The sequence below is a fragment of the Ranitomeya imitator genome, chromosome 1 (assembly GCF_032444005.1).
Source record: "Ranitomeya imitator isolate aRanImi1 chromosome 1, aRanImi1.pri, whole genome shotgun sequence".
Lineage (NCBI taxonomy): Eukaryota > Metazoa > Chordata > Amphibia > Anura > Dendrobatidae > Ranitomeya > Ranitomeya imitator.
In genome coordinates this window covers 660493675-660515954 of record NC_091282.1, presented here as the reverse complement: position 1 = coordinate 660515954, position 22280 = coordinate 660493675, and the positions used below count along the sequence as shown (strand labels likewise).

Below are 22280 nucleotides of genomic sequence, written 5' to 3'. Positions count from 1 at the left end.
GTAAGCAGCCACCACTGCCATGTCAGCCCAACGTTACCACCCACCAGCTCGATGACTATCCCTGTGGCCATATTAGCCATCACCCAGCTTTCCTCTGATAACTATTCCTGGCACATGTCAGCGGCAGCGATGACCACGCATTCGTTATCCATTTAGAAAGCAGAGACTTTATTTTCAGACTTTTACAAACACAATGTTAAATAACGTCAGGATGAAGGGGTCGTGGCGGAGCCTCAGAGCAAGCAAATTATCGGTCAACTTCTCCGAACACGATATCCTGAGTCCCTACAAGAAGAGAAGCCGCATCTGTATCCAGGAGGCACACTGGCTATAAACCCCACCACCCCCTGCTGCAACACTCACCGATGATGGCGACGACGTCCGCGAGCATGTGACCCTGCGACATCTTGTCCAAGCCAGCCTACAAGATAAGAAATCAAGAATGAAGCATGGGTGCCGATGTGCTCCTGAGGATTTGGGGGGGGGTGAAGGTCGGTCTATTTACCAAGTGAGCGAATCCGGGGGCCTTTATCTTACAGCGGTACGGGCGGCTCGTTCCATCAGACACCAAGTAGACCCCAAACTCACCCTAGAAAGACGAATATGAAGTCAGAGGGGCACAAAATTGGCAGAAACCTGATGTCACATCTGCTAGGACTGTGCCATAATCCAACGCCAGAATTCCCCTCCCCCACCTGCCATACCTTGGGGGCCTCGATGGCGGTGTAGGTGGCTCCGGGGGGCACTTGGTAGCCCTCAGTGTACAGCTTGAAGTGATGGATTAGAGACTCCATGGAGCGCTGGAAGGAAAACATGAAATTTGTCCCTGATGCCAGCATGGATTAACCCAATAATCCCCATCTGTCATACCTTCATTTCAGACCTCTTGGGTGGTGAGATTTTGGCGTCATCCACCTTGATCTCGCCTTCCGGCATCTTATTGAGACACTGGTGGATAATTCGCAGGGACTGGCGCATCTCCTCCACACGACACAGGTACCTGGAGTACAGATACGGGTCCGCGGGGTGAGACACAGCACAGAGAGGGGCTAATATGTACCATGCCCGTCCACTCACCTGTCATAACAATCTCCCCTAGATCCGATGGGGATGTCAAACTCCACCTGGTCATACACATCGTATGGCTGCGACTTCCGGAGGTCCCACTGGACCCCTGAACCTCGGAGCAACACACCACTGCAAGGGCACAAGAAGGGTCAGAGCGGAACGGTAATCTGTGGAGGTGCCGAATTAATGAAAACTCTACAACATAATACTGGATTACAGGATCTTTCTAGTTAGATAAATAAAAAAATATTCTGGATTATTGGACTAGTGAACAGAGCATGGCAATCCAGAATACCTATAATCCAGCAGGACTGATATCACCATGTAGTTACCTAAACCCATAGTTCAGGGCGTCCTCGGCAGAAATCACCCCAATGTCCACAGTCCGGTTCTTCCAGATTCGGTTGTTTGTCAGCATCTGGAGGACACAAGAGGATTATGGGATGTCTGGAATCTGCTGTTATTGTGCGCCACCCCGTCTACGTGAGCAGGGGGAGTCACACACAGAGGACGGACATTGCTGTGCATCCTCTGAGGGGATAATTGAAAGCCCTTTACTATACATAGGGATGAAGGGCGTTGTCAGGGAACAAACTTGCAAGGATAGAAAGACAGAAGACCCACAATGGCGGCTCAGTGATCAGAGGAAACCCCCTCCTGCATGATGACAATTTACTAGTCAGTCAGGGCACCCCTCTGCCAGAGACTTCCGGACCCTCACCTCTTCCAGCTCGTCAATCCGCAGCGAGAAGTTCTTTATGAACTCATAGATGTCGTTCATCAAGCCGAGCGGCATGTCCTAGGAGACACAGGGCGAACAATCAGTGGCCCCTCTTATGTACAGCAGGGGGAGGGGACAAATAATGATAGCACACCTGGTGCACTCCTCCGGGCCGGATGTAGGCCGCATGCATCCGAGCCCCCGACACCCGCTCATAAAACTCGAACATCTGCAAGAAAGATGCTAAGGTCACTATCAGCAAGCAAAGGTTTTGCATCATGAGGGGCGTGGTTTGGGTGAGATTTTATACATCTTCCCAACCTACCTTCTCTCGCTCCTCGAACATCCAGAAGAAGGGGGTCATGGCACCGACGTCCAGAGCGTGGCAGCACACCGCCATGACGTGGTTCATCACTCGGGTCAATTCCCCGAACAGCACTGGAATGGTTGAAGGAAAGGTTACTGCCCCTCTAGTGGAGGATCGTGGGTAAGGCATGGGGGCAGCGAGGACCACTCACCTCTGATCCACTGAGCTCGGAGCGGGGGGCGGATGTTTAGCAGCTTCTCTACCGCCAGGGAGTAGCACTGCTCATTGCACATCATGGAGACGTAGTCCAGACGGTCAAAGTATGGCAGAGCCTGCAGGGACGAGAGCTGCTCATTACCAGGAGTACCACCCCCAGATTCTGCTGTCACCAGGCATCACCCCACCCTTACCTGCAGGTAGGTTTTGTACTCGATCAGCTTCTCTGTTCCTCGGTGCAGGAGGCCCACGTGGGGGTCGCACTTCTTCACTGACTCCCCGCTTAGCTCCATCACCAGACGGAGCACGCCGTGAGCGGCTGGATGCTGGGGGCCAAAGTTGATGGTGAGGTTGGACACTTCCTTGTGCACAGGGGGGTCCTTGTCTGTACAAAGGGGAGGGGCAGAAAACAAGAATATGAGTGACAGATGAAAGGGTCACGAGCAGGGAATACTCCCATCATCCAGACAGGCTCACTGAAGCATCAACGACACCTGCTGGTAAGATGACGGTAATCTTCATTTCTGACGCGGTAAAATGAACAGGAGACTATTCTCCGCCTGCGAGGCCACAACAAACTGAGCGGGAGGTTATACATCTTTGTGGTGGTAAAAAAAAAAAGATTTATAAGAGTACTAAGAATTTTTATCTATGTCTCTTGCTCCCAAGTGCAGTAGGTGGTGGGGTGCGGGGATAACTCTCCAAGTTTTCATTGCAGACACTTTTTGCTGCATTTTCATTATTTCATTATTTTTATTATGCTTTGCTTATATAGCGCCATCATATTTTGCAGATCTTTACACACATTATCATCGCTGTCCCCGTTGAGGCTCACAATCTACATTCCCTATCAGTATGTTTTTGGAATGTGGGAGGAAACCGGAGAACCCGGAGGAAACCAACGTAAACACGGGGAGAACATACAAACTCCTTACAGATGCTGTCCTTGGTGGGATTTGAACTCAGTACCCAAGCGCTGCAAAGCAAAAGTGCTACCCACTGAGCCACCAAGCTGCTGTATGAATAGTAGTGCTAACCACTTAGCCACTGTGCTGCTCTATGAATAGAGTGCTAACCACAGAGCCAAAGTGCTGCGCAATAAATACTACAGTACTAACCACTGAGCCACCGTGCTGCTCTATGAATACTACAGTGCTAACCACTGAGCCAAAGTGCTTCTCTATGAATACTACTGTGCTAACCACTGAGCCTCCGTGCTGCTCTATACTACAGTACTAACCACTGAGCCAAAGTGCTTCTCTATGAATACTACTGTGTTGAGCACCGTGCTGCTCTATGAATACTACAGTGCTAACCACTGTGATGCTCTATGAATAGAGTGCTAACCACTGAGCCAAAGTGCTTCTCTATGAATACTACTGTGCTAACCACCGAGCCACCATGCTGCTCTATGAAGAGTGATAACCACAGAGCCAAAGTGCGTGCAATAAATACTACAGCGCTAAACACTGAGCCATCATTCTGCTCTATGAATAGTACAGTGCTAATCACTGAGCCACCGTGCTCCTCTATAAATACTAGTGCTGACCACTGAGTCAAAGTGCTTCTCTATGAATACTACAGTGCTAGCCACTGAGCCACCTTGCTGCTCTATGAATAATACAGTGCTAACCACAGAGCCAAAGTGCTGCAAAATAAATACAGGCTAAGCACTGAGCCCCCGTGCTGCTCTAAGAATACTACAGCCTGACTACTGAACCAGTGCTGCTCTATGAACACTACAGCGCTAACCACTGAGCCCTCATTCTGCTCTATGAATAATACAGTGCTAACCATGGAGCCAAGGTGCTTCTCTATGAATACTACTGAGCTAACCACTGAGCCACTGTGCTGCTCTATGAATAGTAGTGCTAACCACGGAGCCAAAGTGCTGCGCAATAAATACTACAGCGCTAACCGAGCCCTCGTTCTGCTCTATGACTCAGTGGTTACCACTGTACTATTCAAAGTGTTGCTCTATGAATACTAGTGCTGAACTCTGAGCCACCATGCTGCTCTATGAATAGTACAGAGCTAACCACTGATAGACCATGCTGCTCTATGAATAGTACAGCGCTAACCACTGATCCACCAAGCTACTCTATGAATAGAACAGTGCTAACCACTGAGCCAGTGCTGCTCTATGAATAGCAGTGCTAACCACTGAGCCACCATGCTCCTCTATGAATAGTACAGCACTAACCACTGATCCACCATGCTGCTCTATGAATTGTACGGTGCTAACCACTGAGCCACCATGCTCCTCTATGAATAGTACAGCACTAACCACTGATCCAGCATGCTGCTCTATGAATTGTACAGTGCTAACCACTGAGTCCCCATGCGGCTCTATGAATAGCACAGTGCTAACCACTGAGCCAGTGCTGCTCTATTAATAGTACAGTGCTAACCACTGATCCACCATGCTGCTCTATGAATTGTACAGTGCTAACCACTGAGCCACCGTGCTCCTCTATGAATAGTACAGCACTAACCACTGATCCACCATGCTGCTCTATGAATTGTACAGTGCTAACCACTGAGCCACCGTGCTGCTCTATGAATTGTACAGTGCTAACCACTGAGCCACCGTGCTGCTCTATGAATTGTACAGCGCTAACCACTGAGTCACCGTGCTGCTCTATGAATTGTACAGTGCTAACCACTGAGCCACCGTGCTGCTCTATGAATTGTACAGTGCTAACCACTGAGTCCCCATGCTGCTCTATGAATAGCACAGTACTAACCACTGAGCCAGTGCTGCTCTATTAATAGTACAGTGCTAACCACTGAGTCACCGTGCTGCTCTATGAATTGTACAGCGCTAACCACTGAGCCACCGTGCTGCTCTATGAATTGTACAGCGCTAACCACTGAGCCACCGTGCTGCTCTATGAATTGTACAGTGCTAACCACTGAGTCCCCATGCTGCTCTATGAATAGCACAGTACTAACCACTGAGCCAGTGCTGCTCTATTAATAGTACAGTGCTAACCACTGAGTCACCGTGCTGCAGGGGGGTCAACCTGCGTGTTATGTTACGGCCGCGGCAATGACAATCACTTTCGTGGTATCTGAGGGGTTAAACATCAGCCGCGGGACATGACTTGGGGTACTGAGGGGGTAATGAGTTCTGTCCTCACCGTGCCAGGGGGCGGGCACCCATTTGGCGGTGACGGCGCTGGGGTACATGACAGCTCCGCTGTACTGCTCCATATACTCCATGTCCGGCTGCCATTGCTTCTCTCTACAAGATAAAACAGACTGAGGACTACAATTCCCATTCGCTGTGTTGTGGGGGCAGCCATGTTGGCGGTCCCCCAGCTTTCTCAAGGGGCAAACGTGCCTCTTGTCAGGGTCCCTGCCGGTTCTCTCATTACCTGACCGGCTGCGCCGCCCTCAGCCAGCGCCCGGACAGAACACCTGAAGGTGCCCGCAGCCGTCCCACAGCCCTGAGCGCCGCCATCTTCCCGAGCGCCCTACCTACTGGGAACTTCCGGTGTACTGCTCCGGCTTCACAGCCATAGAGACTCGCTGAGAGGTGGCAGGATGACGCACTTCCGTCGAGAAGCGAGAAGCCATGTTGGATAAGGGCACGTTTGCCAGAACTGGTTAAGTACAGAAGGTGTCACTGACAGGACGGCGCTTCTGTTGCTAAGCGATGATATGGCTCTAATGACTTCTGGCACACGGCCCCGATTGTGGTGACCCCATTACTAACATCCCAATTTTTTTTGTGCAAGTTTTTTTCTGCTGTTCATCCAATGGTAGAAATAAATCTCTAGAAACTGCTGGAAAAGAAAAGACTGAGCAAAGGTGAGAAAAAGGCACAAACCCTGTGGTGTTTCATGCCCCAGTTTCCTACATGAAAATGGGGGTCCTGGCTGGGTGTGTGTGGACTGTGTTTTTGGGGGCACTACACCCTCGCTGGCCGGGACCTGATGTTATACAGCTCAATAAGGGGGAGTCAGTTTAGTAAGCGAGTCCTAATTTTGGACCTGCGCTTCCGCATCCTTAGCTTCATTGCTTGCTGACGGCTCGGGACTACCACACGGGGCGCTCTCTTCCTCTCGTACTCCCTGCTCCAATGCATCCCGTTACCTCTCCGGTAAATCACTTTGCCTTCTTCCCTACTCTGGAAAATTCATTGCAGGTATACTCACTGGTCAGACCATACAGGTCCTTCTCAAAAAATTAGCATATAGTGTTAAATTTCATTATTTACCATAATGTAATGATTACAATTAAACTTTCATATATTATAGATTCATTATCCACCAACTGAAATTTGTCAGGTCTTTTATTGTTTTAATACTGATGATTTTGGCATACAACTCCTGATAACCCAAAAAACCTGTCTCAATAAATTAGCATATTTCACCCATCCAATCAAATAAAAGTGTTTTTTAATAACAAACAAAAAAACCATCAAATAATAATGTTCAGTTATGCACTCAATACTTGGTCGGGAATCCTTTGGCAGAAATGACTGCTTCAATGCGGCGTGGCATGGAGGCAATCAGCCTGTGACACTGCTGAGATGTTATGGAGGCCCAGGATGCTTCAATAGCGGCCTTAAGCTCATCCAGAGTGTTGGGTCTTGCGTCTCTCAACTTTCTCTTCACAATATCCCACAGATTCTCTATGGGGTTCAGGTCAGGAGAGTTGGCAGGCCAATTGAGCACAGTAATACCATGGTCAGTAAACCATTTACCAGTGGTTTTGGCACTGTGAGCAGGTGCCAGGTCGTGCTGAAAAATGAAATCTTCATCTCCATAAAGCATTTCAGCCGATGGAAGCATGAAGTGCTCCAAAATCTCCTGATAGCTAGCTGCATTGACCCTGCCCTTGATGAAACACAGTGGACCAACACCAGCAGCTGACATGGCACCCCACACCATCACTGACTGTGGGTACTTGACACTGGACTTCAGGCATTTTGGCATTTCCTTCTCCCCAGTCTTCCTCCAGACTCTGGCACCTTGATTTCCGAATTACATGCAAAATTTGCTTTCATCAGAAAAAAGTACTTGGGACCACTTAGCAACAGTCCAGTGCTGCTTCTCTGTAGCTCAAAAGTGGCTTTACCTGGGGAATGCGGCACCTGTAGCCCATTTCCTGCACACGCCTGTGCACGGTGGCTCTGGATGTTTCCACACCAGACTCAGTCCACTGCTTCCTCAGGTTCCCCAAGGTCTGGAATCGGTCCTTCTCCACATTCTTCCTCAGGGTCCGGTCTCCTCGTTGTACAGCGTTTTCTGCCACATTGTTTCCTTCCAACAGACTTACCATTGAGGTGCCTTGATACAGCACTCTGGGAACAGCCTATTTGTTGAGAAATTTCTTTCTAGGTCTTACCCTCTTGCTTGAGGGTGTCAATGATGGCCTTCTTGACATCTGTCAGGTCGCTAGTCTTACCCATGATGGGGGTTTTGAGTAATGAACCAGGCAGGGAGTTTATAAAAGCCTCAGGTATCTTTTGCATGTGTTTAGAGTTAATTAGTTGATTCAGAAGATTAGGGTAATAGGTCGTTTAGAGAACCTTTTCTTGATATGCTAATTTATTGAGACAGGTTTTTTGGGTTATCAGGAGTTGTATGCCAAAATCATCAGTATTAAAACAATAAAAGACCTGACAAATTTCAGTTGGTGGATAATGAATCTATAATATATGAAAGTTTAATTGTAATCATTACATTATGGTAAATAATGAAATTTAACACTATATGCTAATTTTTTGAGAAGGACCTGTAGGTCTGCTTCTACTTCACGCTGTGTCATATCTGCCTTCCTGTCCCTTCACTTTAGCCCCCACATCCACCTTGGGCTTGTCCCAACTATTAACCCTAACTGTCCAGAACATAGTTTGTCACTAATAACGTACATTACCAAACACATCAAAATACACTGCAACAATATACGTCTTGAAGGCAATCGTGAGCAGAACTTCAGACTTCTTAAATACAGTGTGAGGCAGTGACCGATGTAATATGCGAGGGTCGCTATGTGTCCCCCAGGATGTGCAAAGAAGCATATGGAGGCTGTAGGAGTGCATTGCAGTGACAGGCATAGCTGTGATTACAATGCAAAATAAAAGTAAGTATTGGTCTTGGGCAAGCTTTGTGTCCAGGGCAGATATAAGAAAACCTGTTCTGGGCTTTTATTTTTGAAACGGACTATAGGATGGTAGTGGGGCAGTCCATTTCCTCCTTAGCCCCGTGTTTTCCATGTGGCCGACGGCCACAGGTTGTTTTGTAAAAGCCCTTACAGTAGAGGGTTGGGTGTGTTAGTTTTGGTCTCGCAGGCAGAGCAGACGGCTCTGCAGAGCACTACCTGTGTGAAGCAATACAGGGCCAAGCAGAGCCAAAAGGTCTGGCACCCTCAGCATACACAGCAGTGCCATAGCCCACGGTAACCAGTCACGGATTGTCTTTATTTTCCCAGCTGCGATCCGGAGGATCCAATTTACTTTCTGTTTGAGTACGCTGTACGTTAAAGAGATTATATTTTGAACTTTTGCCAGGTTACTGCCTCATCACTGTCCAGCAAGGATACCGCTGCAATACATATGGTGTGAACTAAGGCATACTCCAAAGCGTGCTGCCGGGGACAACACCACTGGACGTAAAGTGGGGGTGGTGTGCATACATGGGGAGCTCTGAGAGTACTCGACCACGGAGGTTAATTTTTCTACACCGTGTGGGGACAATAAACATGTGGTGGGAGTGAAGAACCTTCCCAATGGGACAGTGTTGGGAAGAGACTTTCCCTTGTTCTGGTCCCTGTGAGAGACCAGGGTTAACGCTCCCAAGGTAAATGTTGTTCCAGGCGCAGAACCCGAAGATCCCGAGTCAGGGATACCTGCCGTAGGGTTAGCCCACATAGGGACAGAGTGTCACCCCGATAGGTTTCCCCTAGAGGTATTGACAGGAGAGGTAGAGGAGACCCCACCGATCCTTGAGCTGGAGATGTCCCCTGGTAAGTTCGGGACAGCTTAGCTCCAGGATCCCACCCTGGCCCAGGCACGACGAAGGGTAATTGAAATTAATGAAGTAGCTCAGCAACCTGGTGCTGAGATCATTTTTCCCCGCATGGCTATCCACCAGGAGCTGTTATACCAGGTGGGTAATGTTCGAGATGAGGTGGTGGAACAGCTGATGGTGCCCCAATCCTACCGTCAGGCGGTGCTCGACATGGCTCATACCCTCATGCTAGGAGGGCACTTGGGGGCCAAAAAGACGCAGGAGCATATTCTGCAGCGTTTTTTTTTGGCCTAGGTCTACGCGGATGTCCAGTGACACGTGGCCGGAGTGCCAACTATCATCAGTCATCGGAATCCATTGGTACCTTTGCCCATCATAGAGGTACCATTTGAGCGGATAGCAATGGATCCGGTAGGCTCCATAGTGAAATCCGCCCGGGGCCACCAACATATTCTGGTTGTAGTGGATTATGCCACACGGTGTCCAGATGTAATGCCTCTCTGCCACACATCTGCCAAGCTAATAGCTCGCGAGCTGCTTGCAATATTTTTTCACCTTGGGCTGCCAAAGAAGATCCTTAGTGAACAGGGTACTCCTTTTATGTCCAAGGTGACCAGGGAGCTATGTAAGCTGCTCCAGATCAAAGAGCTACACACGTCAGTGTACCACCCACAAACTGACAGGATGGTGGAGAGGTTTAATAAGACCCTTAAGTCCATGCTAGAAAAGGTGGTTGCCAAGGATGGGAGAGATTGGGACATGTTACTGCCCTAGCTAATATTCGCTATCCGTGAGGTACCGCAGGCGTCCTTGGGGTTTTCACCGTTTGAGCTATTGTATGGTTGTCATCCGAGGGGACCGCTCGATGTAGCCAGGGAGACGTGGGAGCAGGAGCCCACTCCACATAAGTGTCCTCGAGCATGTCGCAAGCATGCAGGACCTGATTGTGGCAGTACGGCCCATAGTAAAGGAGCATATGATGGATGCTCAGACTGCACAGAGCCGCAGGTATAATAAAAGAGCCACTGTCAGGACCTTTAAAGAAGGGGAGTGGGTGTTGGTACTAGTACCCACCACAGAGAGTAAGCTAATGGCCAAGTGGCAAGGGTCATATGAGATACAGGGGAAGGTGGGGGAAGTGAATTATAAAGTGTACCAACCTGGGAAAAGGAAACCTGAGCAACTATAACATGTCAACCTGCTAACACCCTGGAAGGATCGGAAATGTTTGGTCACGAAGGCGATTCCGGTTGTATCAATGGGGATCTCTCTGGCATTGGCCAAGGACGCAGCAGAGAGTCAGGTTAAAATAAATGATGCTCTCATCAAACAGCAGCGGCGGGAGGCTTGGACTCTGGTGCAGCGGAATATGGACGTATTCTCAGAGCTGCCAGGGTGGACCTCTGTGATACAGCATGACATTGTGACCGAGCATCGGATAAGGGTATGGATGAAACCGTACCGAGTGCCCGAAGCCTGAAGGCAAGCTATCGTAACCGAGGTGAAGCAAATGCTCCAGTTGGGAGTCATTGAAGAGTCCCGAAGTGAGTGGGCCAGCCCTATTGTACTAATTCCAAAACCATATGGGTCATTATGCTTCTGTAATGACTTCAGGAAATTAAATGAGGTGTTAAAATTTGACCTCTATCCCATGCCACGGGTGGATAAGCTAATTAAGAGAATGGGAAAGGCCTAGTACTTCACCATGCTCGACCACACAAAAGGTTACTGGCAGGTCCCATTAACAGAGTCAGCGAAAGAATGCTTTTATAACACCAGATGGTCTCTATCAATATGTCTTCTTGCATTTTGGGCTACATGGGGCTTCGTTCCAGAGGCTGATGGACATTGTTAGATCCCCATCGGAAAAACGCGTCGGCATATTTAGATGACATAGTCATCTTTAGTGCAGATTGAAACGCCAACCTGTCCCAGGTACAAGCAGTGCTGGAGTCTCTCCGGATCACTGGGTTAACGGAGAACCCAAAGAAATGCGCAATTGGACTCACGGAAGCCCGATACTTAGGTTACGTGATCGACCACAGGGTTATCAAACCCCAAGTAAACAAGATCGAGGCCATTATATATATATATACACACACAATAATTTGTAAACAGGTGAGGGCATTTCTCATCATCAATGGGTACTACCACCGGTTTATACTCAATTTTCCTGGGAGATCAGCACCCTGTTGTGAATTCTGTGGCCGAGCTCCCTCCTGTGGTCACAAGTGGTACTTCGGCTGGTTCTCTCTGTGAGCTTCCGTTGGTGGAGGAAAGTGGTACTGCGGCTTCTGAGTTTCCTTCCTCAGGTGATGTGGTGAAGTCGTTAGGTGCTGCTCTATTTAACTCCACCTAGTGCTTTGATCCTGGCCTCCAGTCAATGTTCTAGTATTGGACCTGTTTCCTCCTGGATCGTTCCTGTGGCCTGCTGCTCTGCATAGCTAAGTTCCTCTTTGCTATTTGTTTGCTGTTTTTTTCTGTCCAGCTTGTCAATTTGTTTTTTTTCTGCTTGCTGGAAGCTCTGGGATGCAGAGGGTGTACCTCCGTGCCGTTAGTTCGGTACGGAGGGTCTTTTTGCCCCCTTTGCGTGGTTTTTGTAGGGTTTTGTGTTGACCGCAAAGTTACCTTTCCTATCCTCGCTCTGTTCAGAAAGTTGGGCCTCACTTTGCTAAATCTATTTCATCTCTACGTTTGTCTTTTCATCTTAACTCACAGTCATTATATGTGGGGGCTGCCTTTTCCTTTGGGGTATTTCTCTGAGGCAAGGTAGGCTTATTTTCTATCTTCAGGCTAGCTAGTTTCTCAGGCCGTGCCGAGTTGCATAGGGAGCGTTAGGCGCAATCCACGGCTGCCTTTAGTGTGGTTGGAGAGGATTAGGGATTGCGGTCAACAGAGTTCCCACGTCTCAGAGCTCGTTCTTTTTTTTTGGGTTATTGCCAGGTCACTGTATGTGCGCTGACCTCTATGTCCATTGTGGTACTGAATTACCTTTCATAACAGCACCCCTAATGGACCTGTTAAAGGGTAAGAAGTCGGTGATAGTCCGGTGGAAACCTCAATCAGAGGAAGCATTTAAGTCCCTGAAGTCGGTGTGTGGACAGCCGTGCCTCATCAGCCCCAACTACAAAGAAACCTTTATCGTGCAAACAGATGCCTCAGAGGTAGGCCTTGGTGCGGTGCTGTCGCAAAAGTTAAACGGGGATGAGCATCCAGTCACCTACTTGAACAGGAAACTCACCCTGGCAGGGAAAAATTATAGCGTAGTGGAGATGGGGTGCTTGGCAATTAAGTGGGCAGTTTCGTTAGGTAATGAACCATTCACCCCTCGTCTGGATGAGAAACTCAAAAGAGAGGAATGCTCAGGTCACCAGATGGTTCCTGTCTCTACAAAACTTTAATTTCTCAGTGGAAAATCGGGAGGGAAGTCACAGGAAAATGCAGATACCCTGTCACGGGCCCCCTGTATGGTGACAAATGTTCAACCCTATAAGTTTGAACAGGGGTTATGTGAGGCAGTGACCGATGTTATATGCGAGGGTCTCTGTGTGTTCCCCAGGATGTGCAAAGAAGCATATCGAAGACATGGGAGTGCATTGCAGTTAAAGGCATATCTGTGATTGCAATGCAGAATAAAAGTGAGTATTGGTCTTAGGCATGTTACGTGTCCAGAAAACCTGTTCTGGACTTTTATTTTTGAAACGGACTACAGGATGGTAGTGGGGCAGTCTGTTTCCTGCCCAGCCTGAGTTTTCCATGTGCATAGGTTCTTTTGTAAAAACTCCTGCAGCAGAGGGTTGGGTGTGTCAGTTTTGGTCTTGCAAGTAGGCAGAGCAGATGGCTCTGCAGAGCACTACCTGTGTGAAGCAACACAAGGCCAAGCAGAGCCAAAAAGCCTGGCACCCTCAGTGTACATGGCGGTGCTGTAGCCTATGGCGACAGGTCACAGACTGTCTTTGTTTTCCCAGCTGCGATCAAGAGGATCCGATTTACTTTCTGTTTGTGAGTACCCTGTACATTAAAGAGATTTTATTTTGAACTTTTGCCGGGTCACTGCCTCCTCACTGCACAGCGAGGATACCGCTGCACTACAGCAGACACACAGACGGAGCTACACAGACATATACATACACTGCTCGAAGAAAGCACAATGCTTTTTTGCAGCAATTTTCCTGTGATTTTAATTACGGTATAAATGGAGGAAGCTACGACCATCTATATGTAATAATGATGGCCACCGGGGGCATCAGCACCACACCTATCTTCTTCGCTGCAGATCTGCTTATTTCTGTGTGTGATACTGTATCTAATCCCATGATGTGTGTGTAAGGGGATGCCAGGGCAGTAGTCATGGCCGAGCACTCTGGTGTATCTTTGCCCTGGCCTCCTCTTACATGAAAACAACATTCATTAAAGGGAACCTGTCACCCCCAAAATCGAAGGTGAGCTAAGCCCACCAGCATCAGGGGCTTATCTACAGCATTCTGTAATGCTGTAGATAAGCCCCCGATGTATCCTGAAAGATGAGAACAAGAGGTTAGATTATACTCACCCAGGGGCGTTCTCGCTTCGGTCCGGTCCGTTAGGCGTTGCGGTCTGGCGCCTCCCATCTTCATGCGATGACGTCCTCTTCTTGGCTTCATGCTGCAGCTCCGGCGCAGGTGTACTTTGTCTGCCCTGTTGAGGGCAGAGCTAAGTACTGCAGCGCGCAGGCGCTGGGCCTCTCTGACCTTTCCTGGCGCCTGCGTGCTGCAGTACTTTGCTCTGCCCTCAACAGGGCAGACAAAGTACGCCTGCGCAGGAGCCGCAGCGTGGAGACAAGAAGACATCATCGTAAGAAGATGGGAGGCACTGGACCACGACGCCCATCGTACCAGGACCGCCCCTGGGTGAGTATAATATAACCTCTTTTTCTCATCTTTCAGGCTACATCGGGGGCTTATCTACAGCATTACAGAATGCTGTAGATAAGCCCCTGATGCTGGTGGGTTTAGCTCACCTTCGCTTTGGGGATGACAGGTTCACTTTAACAAGTGTATCTGTGTCTTCTCCCACTGCGACATCAGGGATACCACTGTGGTGCTGAGGCCTTTCTGCAATTGACTTCATAAGAATGAAAACACAGTCCGCTTCAAATGCAACATGTGAAACTTTAACAACTTGGCAGAACATTATTGTCAGTAACAACATCAACAGCAAGTCTCATGCAGTTCTCATTCTGCTCTTTCCCTGCACTCGGTTCCATGTCCTCCAGTACATTAAAGGGTAATAGTGCCTGCTCAGACTCACTGTACCTGGGGATTCTCTAGTCCGTTTCGCCCCGGTTCTGTGAGCATCGGCCCAAGCAATAATCTGCCACATGTTGAACAATCTGTGCCCTGTGCTATTCCGGACCTCTTCCTTTCTCCAGCTATGAACTGCTGCAATCCTGCTGCTTGACAGCATACTTTTGTCCTATAGACTCCGAATGGCTACGTTTCTCTTACGTTATGTGGCTGCTGAGGCATCCTGGGCCTAGAGCCCATGTGGACTATTCGGGCGCCAGGGCCCCTCTGCCTACTCCAGGAAACATTCCTCACTTGCCACACAGCAGCCCCTCCTATGTTAACTATTTTCTACACTACACACTAGATGAAAGTTCTGTACACTATAATGTCCCCATCTAGTGCCCAGTCCAATAACTGCACTTACCCTATACACAATACATAGCAGCACAAATATGCAATAAACATTTAGCAAGAATGGTAATACACATAGTAGTGTAGCAGTACCAATAAAATACACATATTCAGAAGAATGGTAATACACAATAGTGTAGCAGTATCAATATAACATTATAGCTAGACATATATACACTGCTCAAAAAAACAAAGGGAACACTAAAATCCCACATCCTAGATATCACTGAATTAAATATTCCAGTTGCCAATCTTTATTCATTACATAGTGGAATGTGTTGAGAAGAATAAAACATGAAAGTGATCAATGTAGATCAAAATTAATATCCCACGGAGGTCTGAATTTGGAATGATACTCAAAATCAAAGTGGAAAATGAAGTTACAGGCTGATCCAACTTCAGTGGAAATGCCTCAAGACAAGGAAATGATGCTTAGTAGTGCGTGTGGCCTCCACGTGCCTGTATGACCTCCCTATAACGCCTTGGCATGCTCCTGATGAGGCGGCGGATGGTCTCCTGAGAGATCTCCCAGACCTGGACTAATGCATCCGCTAACTCCTGGACAGTCTGTGGTGCAATGTGACGTTGGTTGATGGTGCAAGACATGATGTCCCAGATGTGTTCAATCGGATTCAGGTCTGGGGAATGGGCGGGCCAGTTCATAGCTTCAATGCCTTCATCATGCAGGAACTGCTGACACACTCCACCCACATGAGGTCTGGCATGGTCCTGCATTAGGAGGAACCCAGGGCCAACGGCACCAGCATATGGTCTCACAAGGGGTCTGAGAATCTCATCTCAGTACCTAATGGCAGTCAGGCTACCTCTGGCAAGCACATGGAGGGCTGTGCGGCCCTCCAAAGAAATGCCACCCCACACCATTACTGACCCACTGCCAAACCGGTCATGCTGAAGGATGTTGCAGGCAGCAGATTGCTCTCCACGGCGTCTCCAGCCTCTGTCATGTCTGTCACAGGTGCTCAGTGTGAACCTGCTGATTTGACAATCCTGGTGTTCTGTGGCAAATGCCAAGCATCCTGCACGGTGTTGGGCTGTGAGCACAACTCCCATCTGTGGACGTCGGGCACTCAGACCATCCTCATGGAGTCGGTTTCTAACAGTTTGTGCAGACACATGCACATTTGTGGCCTGCTGGAGGTCATTTTGCAGGGCTCTGGCAGTGCTCCTCCTGTTCCTCCTTGCACAAAGGCTGAGGTAGCGGTCCTGCTGCTGGGTTGTTGTCCTCTTATGGGCCCCTCCACATCTCCTGGTGTACTGGTCTGTCTCCTGGTAGCGCCTCCAGCCTCTGGAGACTACGCTGACAGACACAGCAAACCTTCTTGCCGCAGCTCGCATTGATGTGCCATCCTGGATGAGCTGCACTACCTGAGACACTTGTGTGGGTTGTAGAGTTCTTCTCATGCTACCACGAGTGTGAAATCACAATCAACATTCAAAAGTGACCAAAACATCAGCCAGAAAGTATTGGCACTGAGATGTGGTCTGTGGTCCCCACCAGCAGAACCACTCCTTTATTGAGTGTGTCTTGATAATTGTCAATAATTTCCATCTGTTGTCTATTCCATTTGCATAACAGCATGTGAAATTGATTGTCAGTGTTGCTTCCTAAGTGGACAGTTTGATTTCACATAAGTTTGATTTACTTGGAGTTATATTCTGTTGTTTAAGTGTTCCCTTTATTTTTTTGAACAGTGTATATGTAACAGATGGTACCAGAATGAGAGAGAAAGGCAAGGCATAACAGGAACATTGTCTACCCCCTTACATGTGATACTGGCTGCTGAGCTGTGTATCTAATCCTGTCCTGTGTGATACTGACAGCTGAACTGTGTATCTAATCCTGGGTATTAGACCATGTTTAACCAGGCGTGGAAAATTATAATAGAGACATACACCACCACTTCTGTATTTATCACCGACTTCTGGTTTTGACTTACAGGTGCTTCTCACAAAATTAGAATATCATCAAAAAGTTAATTTATTTCAGTTTTTCAATACAAAAAGTGAAACTCATATATTATATAGAGTCATTACCAGCAGAGAGATCTATTATAAGTGTTTATTTCTGGTAATGTTGATGATTATGGCTTACAGCCAATGAAAACCCAAAAGTCATGATCTCAGTAAATTAGAATACTTTATAACATCAGCATGAAAAATGATTTTCAAATCCAAAATGTTGACCTACTGAAATGTATGTTCAGTAAATGCACTCAATACTTTGTCGGTCTTCTTTGGCATCAATTACTGCATCAATGCTGCGTGGCATGGAGGCGATCAGCCTGTGGCACTGCTGAGGTGTTATGGAAGCCCAGGTTGCTTTGATAGCAGCCTTCAGCTCATCTGCATTGTTGGGTCTGGTGTCTCTCATCTTCCTCTTGACAAGATCACATAGATTCTCTATGGGGTTAAGGTCAGGCGAGTTTGCGGCCAATCAAGCACAGTGGTGCTGTTGTTTCTAAACCAGGTATTGGTACATCTGGCAGGGTGGACAGGTGCCAAGTCCTGCTAGAGAATGAAATTTACATCTCCAAAAAGCTTGTCAGCAGAGGGAAGCATGAAGTGCTTTGGTCTTGATAAAACATAGAGGACCTACACCAGCAGATGACACACCAAGTAAGGAACTGTTCATCTCCTCTTCAGTCCTCCCCATCCACGTCACCTCCTCATCAGAACTATTCCTTAACATACAATCTTCTGTCTCCAAGCACAGACAGCCCCCTCATGCTCCCACCTTCTAACATTTTCTCTGCTCCTTCTCACTGCTGGTGATCTCTCTCCAAATCCTGGTCCTCCTCACCACATCCCCACAGTCAGTTCTACCTCCCATACACGCTCTATCACAAACTTCCGTAACCTCTCTAACTTTATACCCATTCGCCCAGCCCCCGCTTCCCCAGTCCCACTAACAGGAGTTCTGTGGAACACTCGCTCTGTCTGCAACAAGCTTTCCTACATCCATGATCTTTTTGTTACTACCAAACTTTCCTTCCTCGCCATCACCGAAACCTGGCTCACCCCTTCTGACACAGCCTCCCCTGCTGCACTCTCTAACGGTGGCTTCCACCTTTCTCACACACCCCGCCCCAGCAGCAAACATGGCGGAGGAGTTGGTTTTCTCTTGTCAGATAACTGCTCCTTCACCCCAATCCCACTGCCACCCTCTGTTACCCTCCCTTCCTTTGAGGTGCACTCTGTGCGCATCTACTCCCCCACCAATCTCCAACTGGCTGTCATTTACCGCCCCCCAGGGCCAGCCACCACCTTCTTTGACCACTTCATCACCTGGCTACTTCATTTCCTTTCTGCGGACATCCCCATTATCATCATGGGCGACTTCAACATCCCCATTGACACTTCCCTCTCAGCTGCCACTAAACTTCTAACTCTCACTTCCTCCTTTGGCCTCACTCAATGGTCTTCTGCAGCCACTCACAAAGATGGTCACACACTGGACCTCATCTTCAGCCGCCTCTGCTCTCTATCTAACCTCTCTAACTCAGCTCTTCCACTCTCTGACCACAACCTTCTCACATTCTCATCTCTCCACTCCATGTCTACAATCCCCACCCCACAAACTTTCACACCCTCGCAGAAATCTTAAACATCTTGACCTACATTCATTCTCTGAATCCCTCCTCCCTCTCACAGACATAAGTTCCATACACAATGCGGATGACGCTGCCGCTCTATATAACACCACAATAGCTGTAGCTTTGGAATCTGCTGCCCCACTTACACATACCAAAGCTCGCAAAATCAACAGACAGCCCTGGCACACCAGCCTGACCAAAGAACTGAGGCAAGCTTCCAGGGCTGCTGAGCACAGATGGAAAAGATCCTACTCCAACGAGCACTTTATCACATTCAAACAGTACCTCACTACTTTCAAGACCACACTCGCCACAGCTAAACAAACCTACTTCTCATGTCTCATATCCTCCCTGTCTCGCAGCCCTAAACAGTTATTCAACACCTTCAATTCTCTCCTCCGCCCCACAGCACCTCCTCCCTCCCCACTTATCTCCGCTGAAGACTTTGCCTCATTTTTCAAGCAGAAGATTGATAGCATCAGAGACAGTTTTGGTCAACAGCCCCCAGAGCCCTTCCTCCCGACTTCCCAGCCCTCCACCTCCAAAACCAACTTCTCCACCATTACAGAAGATCAACTCTCCACTCTACTCTCAAGATCGCATCTCACCACCTGTGCACTTGACCCGCTCCCATCCCACCTCATCCCAAACCTCACCACAGTCTTCATCCCAACCCTAACTCATCTCTTCAACCTATCACTAACAACTGGTGTTTTCCCCTCAAGCTTTAAACATGCCTCCATCACACCTATCCTCAAAAAGCCCTCTCTTGAACCATCCTCTGTATCTAGCTATCGCCCTATATCACTTCTCCCCTATGCCTCCAAACTACTGGAACAACACGTTTACCTTGAACTGTCCTCCCATCTCTCTTCTTGCTCCCTCTTTGACCGCTTACAATCTGGCTTCCGGTCACACCATTCTACTGAAACTGCCCTAACTAAGGTCACCAATGACCTCTTAACCGCCAAGAGCAAGCGACACTACTCTGTCCTCCTCCTCCTCGACCTGTCGGCTGCCTTTGACACAGTGGACCATTCCCTATTATTACAGACCCTCTCATCCCTTGGCATCACAGACTTAGCCCTATCCTGGATCTCATCATACCTAACAGACCGGACATTCAGCGTCTCCCACTCACACACCACCTCCTCACCTCGCTCCCTATCTGTCGGAGTCCCACAAGGTTCAGTCCTTGGGCCCCTGCTCTTCTCCATTTACACCTTTGGCCTGGGACAGCTCATAGAATCTCATGGCTTTGAGTATCACCTCTATGCTGATGACACACAGATCTACATCTCTGGACCAGATATCACCTCCCTTCTAACCAGAATCCATCAATGTCTGTCCACTATTTCATCCTTCTTCTCCGCTACACTTCTGAAACTTAACATGGACAAAACAGAATTCATCATCTTTCCCCCATCTCACGCGACACCCCCCAAAAAAACCTATCCATTACAGTAAATGGCTGCCCACTCTCCCCAGTCCCACAAGCTCGCTGCATCGGGGTAATCCTTGACACTGATCTCTCCTTCAAACCACATATCCAAGCCCTTTCCACTTCCTGCCGACTTCAACTCAAAAATATTTCACGAATCCGTTCATTCCTCAACCATGAATCTGCAAAAACCCTAGTCCATGCCCTCATCATCTCTCGCCTTGACTACTGCAACCTCCTGCTCTGTGGCCTCCCCTCTAACACTCTCGCACCCCTCCAATCTATTCTAAACTCTGCTGCCCGACTAATCCACCTGTCCCCCCGCTATTCCCCGGTCTCTCCCCTCTGTCAATCCCTTCACTGGCTCCCCATTGCCCAGAGACTCCACTACAAAATCCTAACCATGACGTACAAAGCCATCCACAACCTGTCTCCTCCGTACATCTGTGACCTCGTCTCCCGGTACTTACCTACACGCAACCTCCGATCCTCACAAGATCTCCTTCTCTACTCCCCTCTTATCTCCTCTTCCCACAATCGCATACAAGATTTCTCTCGCGCATCCCCCCTACTCTGGAACCCTCTACCACAACATATCAGACTCTCACCTACCATCCAAACCTTCAGAAAGAACCTGAAGACCCACCTCTTCCGACAAGCCTACAACCTGCAGTAACCACCGATCTATCCTCGCCTACTGTATTCTCACCCATCCCTTGTAGATTGTGAGCCTTCGCGGGCAGGGTCCTCTCTCCTCCTGTACCAGTTATGACTTGTATTGTTTAAGATTATTGTATTTGTTTTTAGTATGAATACCCCTCCTCACATGTAAAGCGCCATGGAATAAATGGCGCTATAACAATAAATAATAATAATAATAGTTTGTAAGCTTGCGAGCAGGGCCCTCACTCCTCCTGGTATCTGTTTTGAACTGTATTTCTGTTATGCTGTAATGTCTATTGTCTGTACAAGTCCCCTCTATAATTTGTAAAGCGCTGCGGAATATGTTGGCGCTATATAAATAAAATTATTATTATTATAATAATGACATGTCACCCCAAACCATCATTTATTGTGGAAACTTCACACTATACGTCTAGCAGCTTGGATTGTGGCCTCTCCACTCTTCCTCCAGACACTGGGACCTTGATTTCCAAATGAAATGCAAAATTTACTTTCATCTGAAAACAACATCTTGGACTACTGAGCAACAGTCCAGTTCTTTTTCTCCTTGGCCCAGGTAAGACGCCTCTGGCTTTGTCTATTGGTCATGAGTGGCTTGACAAAAGGAATGCAACACTTGTAGCCCATGTCCTGGATACCTCTGTGTGTTGTGGCTCTTGAAGCAATGACTCCAGCAGGAGTCCACTCCTTAGGGATCTTTGTAAACCCTTAGGAAGCCTTTGAAGGTATTTTTGTTAGTTATTCTAATTTACTGAGATAATGACTTTTGGGGTTTCATTTGCTGTAAGCCATAATCATCAACAGTAACTGAAATAAACATGTGAAATAGATCACTCTGTTTGTAATGACTCTATATTAGTTTCACTTTTTGTATTGAAGAACTGAAATAAATTAACTTTTTGATGATAGTCTAATTTTATGAGATGCACCTGTATATATACTGACGGAAAATACTGACCGTGTGAATGTGGCTATACTGTCTTACTGCAGTGATACAAGCGATTGTTCTCTGTTTGCAGCTATCTGACATCTCCTTTCAAATTAAGCCATAAAGTATTATGAGATCATGGGTGTCAGAGCACTACAAGTTCCAGCATATCATAGTGCACATTAGATTGTGAAATATCTGTAGCAGAGGGTGCTATACCAAGAGCTTACACACGAGGGCGCTGTTGGTCCTGCTGTTTTGCAGTTTGCAATGTGGGGATGTACAGCTCCATGTACAGATCATAGGGACTAAAGAGGGACGATCGCCAGACTATGCAGAACATCGCTCCTCCACCTCCTGACAGATACATAGTGATATATCCTGCAGATTATTACACCACTGACCTCTCTGCAGAACATCACTCCTCCACCTCCTGACAGATACATAGTGATATATCCTGCAGATTATTACACCACTGACCTCTCTACAGAACATCGCTCCTCCACCTCCTGACAGATACATAGTGATATATCCTGCAGATTATTACACCACTGACCTCTCTGCAGAACATCACTCCTCCACCTCCTGACAGATACACAGTGATATATCCTGCAGATTGTTACACCACTGACCTCTCTGC

At 47.9% G+C, this 22280-nt stretch overlaps 1 protein-coding gene across 1 annotated transcript; it reads right to left on the bottom strand.

Moving 5' to 3' along the window:
• Nucleotides 1-144: 144 nt before the first annotated feature.
• Nucleotides 145-5847, bottom strand: NDUFS2 (NADH:ubiquinone oxidoreductase core subunit S2). The gene is made up of 14 exons (XM_069728871.1): nucleotides 5693-5847; nucleotides 5456-5559; nucleotides 2507-2697; nucleotides 2308-2428; nucleotides 2115-2227; nucleotides 1944-2018; nucleotides 1790-1867; nucleotides 1401-1486; nucleotides 1078-1197; nucleotides 871-1000; nucleotides 705-800; nucleotides 506-589; nucleotides 364-421; nucleotides 145-285 (listed from the first exon to the last, which is right to left on the bottom strand). The coding sequence occupies exons 1-14, from the start codon at nucleotides 5776-5778 to the stop codon at nucleotides 248-250; spliced, it is 1380 nt and encodes a 459-aa protein (XP_069584972.1). The 5' UTR covers nucleotides 5779-5847; the 3' UTR covers nucleotides 145-247.
• Between the last annotated feature and the right edge of the window lie 16433 nt (nucleotides 5848-22280).

Excerpts from the sequence above, each read along its gene's own strand:
- NDUFS2 (XM_069728871.1), bottom strand. The coding sequence starts at position 5,778 with ATGGCGGCGCTCAGGGCTGTGGGACGGCTGCGGGCACCTTCAGGTGTT. Across the intron at positions 2,429-2,506 it reads AGTACAAAACCTACCTGCAG|GCTCTGCCATACTTTGACCG; the intron begins GTAAGGGTGGGG and ends TCGTCCCTGCAG. Across the intron at positions 1,487-1,789 it reads GGATTGACGAGCTGGAAGAG|ATGCTGACAAACAACCGAAT; the intron begins GTGAGGGTCCGG and ends TGTGTCCTCCAG.